Below are 9,798 nucleotides of genomic sequence, written 5' to 3' on the forward strand. Positions count from 1 at the left end.
GTGTGTGTGTATACATATATATATATATATATATATATATATATAAAACCATTGTGAACCAATTCGATAGTTACAGTCTTGAAATGTTGCCTAGTGTGAATTTTTGCTGTGAGGCTAAAATAAACATATTCTTTCTAAATGAGTTGAATTTTCTGGTAGCTTTCTCTAATCCATCAAACAATGGCATTGTTAAATAGTGTGTGCACAATAAGGATTAAAAAGCACTTAAGAGCCCTTGTGTGTGATCAATACTTTCATCTGGCCTTGTATACAATGAAAAAAAAAAAAAAACTATTGATCAAGTCCTGAGAGGAAAACTATATGCTGCTGTAATATTGCACTGACACAAGTGAATGAATGAATGAATGAATGAATGAATGAATGAATGGCAGCCAGTGTAAAGGTAAATTTTTTTTATGCCCATAATAATGAAATTTTGTAATTGTGCTATCAACCAACATTTTGGATCAGTTAGTTTACCATCAATTAACCAGTGAACACCCACACTATATACCAATTTGTATGTCGCTAATCTGTGCTAAATACTATGCAAAATTAGAATTACAGCATTATGATGGTAATAATAATGTGACATCAACTAATACCACTGAATCAGGGGGTTAATGATGTTGCTATTCTGCTGTTACAGAAAAAAATATTATTATTAATATTATTATTATTATTATTCAAAGTTTAAGTATAAGTAGTAGTATGGCAATATGGTTTGGTTAAACTCTTTGCAATTAAAGTTACATGTGTGGCCCCATAATATACACTGTACAAGACACACAGCATGTTAATGTGCTGTTGTTCCTTTCCAGAAAGAAAGAAAGAAAGAAAGAAAGGGAAAAAGGAGAGAGAGACACTTGGGGAAGGGTTCACACCGGTTTGTTTCGGGGTCTCAGAGCGGTTTTTCAAAACTGATGAGCATTACAAACAAACACAGACCCCTCTAAGGAGCCATTCACACAGGACATGTTCTTGTCTTAAAAGACAAAAAACGGACAAAGGATAAAGAAATGGAACAAAACACAGGGGTATCAAGACGTTTTAAGGGTTAAGTAACATTTTTAAGTGTTTTGGCACAGTGGCTCATGTTGAGAGACGCTGAAAAAAACAAAAACAGCAAGACTGTGTCAGTCAAGCACAAGTTTGCATGGTGAAAAAAAAATATATAGAAACAAAGTCTGCAGACAGACAAAAAATGTGTCCTGTGTGAACAACCTCTAAGATGAGCCAAAGTGAGACCATTTCAGGAAGAGTTCAGAGTGCATAATATTAACTATTGCACAAACAAGGGTAATCACAGTATTACCAGGGTTGTTTACAATAGGGTGGAAAATGAAGCGGTGCTTTCTTCAGTGCTTCATCCAAATATTTGCATGAAAAAAAAAATGAAATAGTGCACAATGCTCAAATTTTTCTAAAGTGACACAACAGCCACAGCAGTGGATAAGGTTTCTAAGGGAGGGCTCTTGTTTTTATCATATCTGCAAATCCGCCTGAATGGATCACCCTGGTAAAAAAAAAAAGGACTAATTACAAAGTAATCAACAGACACAATCTGACAGCATGACTTAATCACATCAAATTGAAATGAACCTAAAATTGCTTGAAAAGATCTTTAGAGTGAGGGTTTTATAGCATTTTTTTTTTTTTTTTTACAAATGTGACCCCGGAGCACAAAAGCAGTCTTAAGTCGCTGGGGTATATTTGTAGCAATAAATAATTGTATCTCGGCCAAATATTGTCCTATCCTAACAAACCATACATCAACCATACATATCGATGTATAAATCTCAATGTTGAAAAATTGACACTTAAGACTTAAGGTTTTGTGGTCCAGGGTCACAAATGGTTAAAAAGGTGACTATTAATAATAATACATAACAATGCTTATTTGTAACAAATAAAGCATATAAGAAAGGGTAACACTTTAGTTTAGGGACCAATTTTCAATATTAACTAGTTGCTTATTAGCATGCATATTACTAGCATATTGACTTTTTATTAATGCTTATAAAGCACGTAGTAATGCCTTATTCTGCTTGATCATATTTTAGATCCCTTAATCCGACTCCATACCTAAACTTAACAACAACCTACTAACTATTAATAAGCAGCAATTAGGAGTTTATTGAGGGAAAAGTTGTAGTTAATAATTAGTTAATAGTGAGAATTTGAACCCTGGATGGTGAACTATTTCTCTTTGCAATATTAGCGCACTTGTTCATACTTTTCATATGTAGTATAAGTATGCAAGTAATCTTCAGTATGATAATTAAGTGAGCAGAAGTATTCATTTAATATCCTAAGTGTGCCAAGATGACTGTTAGCACTGTTACCACCTGTTCCCTCATTAAATGCTGTTTATGAGTGAGAAAACTTATATGTTTTTTGTTAATTATGTAAACAACTGTAGTAGCAGTGTACTCTATTGAACAAGGTTATTGTTGTATTGGCATCAGAATAATTTTACAACTTCAAAGACCTCTATAAAGAGTTTTTAAGAGAATAACCAATATACAGTTTCATAAACTGGACTGAGTCCACCGTTAATTAATCCAGTGAAGCTAACAATTCACTGGAAATGTATTATCTTTTCCATATCTGAGGCTGTCATTGCCTCTTAAATGAAACAAAACCAGCAGTTGTTTCATTAGCTGTAATAATGAAAGGGGTTCAGTGCTGATTTGTTGGAAAGCTTTATTGCAGTTACAACACATGATCAAAGCTGCTGAAATATAACACTGATATCAAAGCACAAATGCAGCTGTTGAAAAAAAAGACCTTGTACTCATTAGTATACTGGATATAGTCATGTCAAATCAAAATGATTTAATAGACAGCCTGGGAAGATGTTCAGTGAATAATGACTTAAATGTGGGTCTGTTCCTCACACAAAGCGAAATTCCTCACATTTCGCCGCAGTTTCAAAGAGAAATGTCCAGTGAGTGGCGCTAAAACACGGGTTCAATACGTGAACCCTGGCATGTTTTTATTATGTTGATATAGGTACGTATTGCTGTGTTTTTATTACGTGGATATAGGTACGTATTGCGGCGGTTCAGAATTCAAATATCCGGGGACTGTCGCTAAAAATTAATGCTCTATCGTGTTGGAAACATGCCCTACACCAAACCCAACCCTAAACGTATCCCGATAGTGTTAACAAATGCAAAACTGATATTAAAACACATTTGTTGATGCAACCGTGTCATTTGATCTTCCTTATATGCAGATTTGAAGTGTTTTGTCGAACCTCCTCACCTCTCAAGTACGTCTCCGTACTGCGTGAGCTACCGAACAATCCTACCGTCTGTGAAAACCCATAGATATGAAGCTGGATATGTGTGATGCTAACATTCAAAAGCATAATTTTTCAAATCTCCCAGCATATTAAAATTGTTTTGAAGTCATAACGTAATGTTCTTCAAGTAATTGTGCTGAAATGACGCTTTATTAATCGAAACTCTGTAAATTTGTGTGAAAAAGAATAAAAGGTGTTTTACTGCCTCTAGTGTTCATTTCTTTTTGAAACTGCAGTGATATGTATTTATTGGTACGTATTTCGCGTCTCGCGAAAAAGTGCCCCCAGGTACGTTTTTGCCATGAGACCCGGTAGGTTTTAGAGGCACATACTTCCAATGCAGCAAGATTTGGAATATGTTAAATTAACAGCATTCAGGTTTTGAAGTCGATTACTTCAAGATGTTGACACTAGGTAGCTGCACTTTTGGCCAGTATTATGATATCTGTTTCTGCCTTTTCCTGCTTGCATCTGGTGCTTATGAAAATGGATCGTTGCACACCAAACTCACATTGAAATGGAAGATTTTTTTTTTTACCAATTAAAAGACCATCACAAGGATAAGTATAGCATTCAATGCCACAGTAATGTACTACACAAGCATATAGGAGTCTTGTGAGCACAGAGTAGTTAGATACAGAACTGTATAGCTGGTATAAAAGTACTCAAGTTTCTCAGGTTTGTCTTTCTTCTCTGGGAACTGAATTTCCTCGCTCACCGCTGTTCTCGATATTTTGTTCTTCAGCGGTCCACCCCAGCCCTTCTCTCTCTCTGTAACGCCTACTCACCAACACAAACACCAGCACCGCTCGTGTTTTTCATATTAAAAATACATTAGGATACAGATGGGAGCCATTATATGACTATTTGAAAGCTATTGTATAATCCAGGGATGCAAAAACCCCAATACGTCTAGTTCACAATGTACACAATGCCTATTTTGCTCTCCGTGGCTCTTTTAAAGCCTATTATTTCAGAAACAACCATTCAGGTGATTGGAACAGATGTGTTTATCTTTAAAACTGATGTTGAACTTACACCAACCTGACAGCACAGAGCTGTACATCCATCAGTAAATGTCTAAAGGTTTGTATAATTGCAAGACAAATCTGAGAGGCCAAGACTGGTTCCTGAAACCTACAAGCAATGCCAGCAAACCTCTTTGGGTATTTTAAAAAAAGTGTTCACTCCAATAACATAACACACAGTTTCATCAGGTATTACATTTCTAAGTAGATGTTAGATGACACCTGAAATGGATCATAGATGTATCTACCATCAAGAGCATCAAACGCCATAAGTGCTATCATAATGTATGCACTCTGCCATCAGTAGTGTCCGTAACTTTGTTTTGTACGGTACTTGTCTTGTTTTATGCATTCTCTACTGCATTTATGTAATCTTATGTGCCTCTTTGTTTTAGCCGTAGTTGAGCCAACTGACACATTTACAAAAACGCTAAAGTAACACAAATTACCTGTTAAATTTCAAACCCGGAAACTATTCATGAAAGCTTAACACAATTACAAATTCCAAACATGGAAACTGTTATCTTACAATCTCTTTTCAGAATTCAATAGAGGATTGCTCATTCAGTATATATGTATTCACTCTTATTCACAACATCAATAATAGCAAGAGAGGTTAGCACTAGTGAAATTAGTTTCTCTGCTAATAGATTTCGTTTAACGCTATCTAATATACTCAGAACATTTTAGTCAGAGATACAATAAAACTGCTTAAAAGGTTAGACTTATAGCTCTAAATGCAAAAACACACAATTACGGCAGCATAAAGGACGTCCAAAGATGGATTTTGAAAATGATATACCTATGGGTTTGTTGGTGCTCATTAGTGTTCTGCTTTTTTTTTCTACAATAATTAGCAATGTTATGACCCGAGTGGGCAGGCCAGGGCAGCAGCACCCAGCTGAAGCTGTCAGACATAGTAACACTCGCTTAATTTTCATTTCTTGTAGGAAACACTCATGCTTGCAAGGCAGAAAACATAGAGTTAACATTTTACGCAAGTTAAGGATTTAGGCTTTTAGGCTCTATGCAATGTTTTTACAAACAATAACAAGAATCATCATTCATTTTAATTTTACATGATATAATTTAAAGTGCTTACATAGTCTGTTTGGACTAAATTATGTAATGTTTAATACGCAGGTTTAGAAGTTCAGAATAAACTGAGAGGTTGAAGCTTGTTCTATCGGTGCTTGAAAGGAGCAGATCATTTATTTTCAATATGACAGGACAATGCAGGTCTATCATCTGTTTTACAGTAAACAGCTAAAATAAAATAAAATAAAATAAAATAAAATAAAATAAAATAAAATGCATATCGAGTGCCCCCCAGTTTGTATGTTAGAGAGCAAACATGCTCCTTATCTCAAGTGTATTGAAACAGCACAGTCCAGCTGGGTCAACAGCACACACAAAAGCCAGCACATGCTTCAGCTACAGCAGATACGCCACTCATCCTAAAACATCACCCATTTCACGCTCACAAATTTTCATGTTTTTCAATCAGAGCAGCCAGAGGTCACCAAAATGGCATGTCACAGGATTTGTGGCGCATTATATCATCAAACTAGCACATTATTATCAGCATTACTACACAAAAAAGTCTGAGGATTCATGTGTTTCCATACTTTTTTTAATTATTATTATTATTTAGACTTTAAAAGATTCAAGATCCAGCGCTCATGCTAAGCTCTCAGCCTCTTGGTTTCCTGAATGTTTTGATGTTTAAAATCTGCTTGTTCTGGGAACCTTCACGAACTGATTGTGTCCATTCGCTCTCTTTTAACTTCTATCAGTAGTAAACTCCAAATGAAGTTCTTAGCAATGCATATTACTAACCAAAAACTGTATATTTACAGTAGGAAATTTACAAAATACCTTCATGGAACATGATCTTTACTTAATATCCTAATGATTTTTGGCATAAAACAAAAATCAATAATTTTGACACATACAATGTATTGTTGGCTATTGCTGCAAATATACCCCAGCGACTTAAGACTGCTTTTGTGGTCACATATAAAGATCAAATTTGTGATTTTTTCTTCCCTATGAGTCAAGGTCATGGTATAGGAACAAAGACCGCAGTGAAGACAGAAAGAAAAAAAACACGTTTGCTCTTGCAAACATCAGTCTGCACCTAAGATCAAAAAGCATCAGGCTTCACTTGAGCCCAGAAGCTGCAAGACCGTTCATTAGCACTCGGTTTCACTTTCACCCCTTTGTTTGCATTCATCTGTCCTTCGGTGAATCACGCACACCCGAGGCGCAGCGAGGAGCACGACCTTCCCTACAACCGCACCCCGGACTGCCTCCAAGAAAATGGCAGGTTGTTAATGTCATGAAGCTTTTGCAAGTCTATGTTGGCGAGTCATATCGGCCTGCGGTCAAGTCTGACCTTTGCTCCTCCCTCTGGGCAGACCCACTATACCATCTAACACCTACTGTGTGCGATGCAGAGGACTTTTGATGATGGAGACGTGTGACCATGTTTGTACGTGGACAGAATTGAAAGAGTCAGAAGCAATATACTGTATGGCTATAAGTTGAAAGCATAGAGCCTTTTTGCTTCGGCGCAGCTCCAGCGGGGTAATTCCGAGCAAACCATAATATAAGTTCATATATAATTTAATAATGCAATGGAGCCCCCAGTCCTGAGAGCTCTGTGGGAAAAGGGTAACTTTATTTAGAGAAAATGTTTGCTCTGCTAACAAAATCTACAAGATGGAAGGGGTGCATTTCAAAACTCTGCTTCAAACTTCAGAGAGTCGAGTCATTCATGCTCAGTGATTCACGAGCAGTGTTGGGGGTAACGCATTACAAGTAACGCGAGTTACGTAATCAGATTACTTTCTTCAAGTAACTAGTAAAGTAACGCCGTTGCATTCATGTAAAACTACAGAATAGTGTCTGAATTCACTCATTTACACTTGCATGCACCATTCGTTATGTAGTGAATAGTAAATAAGTGAACCGAGCGAGCGCATCTGAGACATTATTTTGCTTGAGGGAAAAGATTAGGATGCTAGTTCCTCAGACTTCATCTAAACATGCTGATGCATGAATGTCTTTTTGGCTTTTTCAACCATTTGATTTTTTTCTCAGGTCAATGTAGCTGTAATATAACATCCGATTAATATGTGGTTGAAAAAGCTCATGCAATTTTTGGAACTGTCTTTCCGTCTGAACTGTCAGATTAGATTTGAAATAGTCTGACTTCTTGTACATGACGTTGCATTCATGTAAAACTACAGAATAGTGTCTGAATTCACTCATTTACACTTGCATGCACCATTTGGTATGTAGTGAATAGTAAATAAGTGAACCGAGCGAGCGCATCTGAGACATTATTTTGCTTGAATGTGTAAAAAGTACAGTAATGCCTCTGATACATGTTGTCTCATACGCGTTACGACTTCAGCACTTCAGTGTACTGTAACATCTCGACAAAACATCAATGCATCTAACATATAATGAATATCGCAATAGAAACAAAACCAGTCTCAAAATACTGCTAAGAGTACAAATAACTCAAAATATAATGCAACCAGGTCCTGCTGTATCAAAATACATTAGATGCTCTCAGTTATTGTCATGAATATCACCTCACTTGACCAGACCTCGAACACAAAACTTCATGTTGTGCTTCAAAACCATCACTAGGGGATGCTCTTGTATCTAAGGGGGGAAAATCCTACCAGATAACCAAAAGGGTGGAAAGAGTATAAAAATCCAAAATGGAGAAATTCACGTTGGTATCCACTTGTTTTGTGATTTTATAAATCCCAGCAAAAACATTCAGTCCATAGGCAGAAGAAAAAAAAAAGATGTTGCCATAGAAACCACACTAGCTCTCTCTGACCATTACGCATGTCCATATGTGAACACTGAGTATAAAAGGTAGTACATGCTCTGAAAAGTTTTGTTATACACCGTCTACAGTATGCTTAAAATTCCACTGATATGAAGTGTGCACCCACAGATGCAGTGACAAACAATAGACTATAACTCTTCAAATGAAGCATAAATTATCTGGCATAGAAAGCTGAGGGGGGGAGAAAGGGATTAAAGGAGCTCACACACTTTGTCTCCAACAGGACAGCATGATAACAGACTTACCATATTCACTTCTGAGACCATGTCTATGCTGGCTATGTCTATATTCATCCCCACTCCCACCGGAGGACCTAAAAACCAAACCAAATCATACCAGTGACGTTACAGCTAATTGATTTTGTTTTGTACACTGAAATGAATGGTCATGTCACGCATTATTAACTCAACGTCAGCCTGATAACATCCAGGATGAGGTGAAAAGTAAAGCAAAGATCATCTAAACACACTGATTTCACTGTGATCATCCAGAATGATAAATTCACAATTTATGGATTCGTCATCATGAGCATCACTGTTCACTGATATTACTATTACTGATTAATTAGTGCCAGTCAGAGAAAGCATCGCAAGGGTAGAATGTGCAGATGTCCAAATCGGTGTAAATTCGTTCGTTAACTTTGCGAGGCATTTCTAATCTAACATCGCGTTCGGCAGATTAAGCGATTAATTCATAACGAGTGAAAGCAAGTGTCCCGATCGCCTCCAAACCTGAGATCATTGGGATATATTAGCGCGTAACTCTCCATAATGGCACGCTTAGGATTTTACTATATGAAAGTTCAGAGGTGATGTTAAAAGGCTGACATGATGGACTTAATTAAAAACGTGCGTTACCTCCGAAATCTGGCCTCAAGCGAATGTCATATCCTTTCAATAGTCTATCAACAGTTTCTTTTACGAGAGACATGTTGCTTGGATCATTGACACTGCAAAGAGGGAAAATGCACCGTTAGATTCAGATGCATGCTTGGAGATCATTTCAGTTGTGTGTGGACTACAGACAGCCATATGAAGTGAGGAGAGCTTTGGTTCGGACTTACCTTTGCGCACACACCACGGCCACTATCGCGGAAAACGTCCAGACGCGCACGAAGCTCTTTTGTCTTATTCTAAAGATCGCCATACTTTTGTATGGTTTCTGGTTTCCGTGAAGACAGAGAAGATCCAACTTAGAGTGCGCTGTGCAGTAATTCCACTGTGGTGCGCATGCGTACATACTCCAGCAGCGCAGCATCCAGGAGCGGTGTGGTGCTGATGCTGCTGGAGGAGCACATCCAGACCAGAGACAGGGAGATATTAAAGGGAAAACTACGAAAACACCAAAGTGAACTGTAAAACAGACGGTATTACAACTGCAGTCTTTGTGCATCATGGAAAAAGCGCCCCTTTCTTGTCAAACGGGTTTTTAATAGCCACTTCATGTGCTGTTTCGCTGCCTTTCTTTCTCCTCAGTCTTGAAATTTGACGTGAGGCACAAAAGTAATGTGTCTTACACAAAGTGGAGCAGCAGGCTTGTCTTAACAGTAAAAATATTTAAAACGGGACTTTATTTGATAGTCGACT

The 9,798-nt window shown here is 37.3% G+C and overlaps 1 protein-coding gene across 1 annotated transcript in view; it reads right to left on the reverse strand.

The window, feature by feature from the left end:
* Nucleotides 1–9,404, reverse strand: part of LOC107713582 (gamma-aminobutyric acid receptor subunit beta-2-like) — an 81,781-nt gene extending 72,377 nt beyond the window's left edge. The window contains exons 1-3 of the mRNA XM_016519136.1: nucleotides 9,276–9,404; nucleotides 9,070–9,161; nucleotides 8,458–8,525 (exon numbers count right to left, since the gene is read on the reverse strand). Of these exons, the coding sequence (XP_016374622.1) occupies nucleotides 8,458–8,525; nucleotides 9,070–9,161; nucleotides 9,276–9,358 (243 nt within the window). The 5' untranslated portion in view covers nucleotides 9,359–9,404. The remainder of the gene's footprint in view (nucleotides 1–8,457; nucleotides 8,526–9,069; nucleotides 9,162–9,275) is intronic.
* Between the last annotated feature and the right edge of the window lie 394 nt (nucleotides 9,405–9,798).

This window comes from Sinocyclocheilus rhinocerous, unplaced genomic scaffold, assembly GCF_001515625.1.
Source record: "Sinocyclocheilus rhinocerous isolate Xijiao unplaced genomic scaffold, SAMN03320098_v1.1 scaffold599, whole genome shotgun sequence".
In the NCBI taxonomy this organism is placed as follows: Eukaryota; Metazoa; Chordata; class Actinopteri; order Cypriniformes; family Cyprinidae; genus Sinocyclocheilus; species Sinocyclocheilus rhinocerous.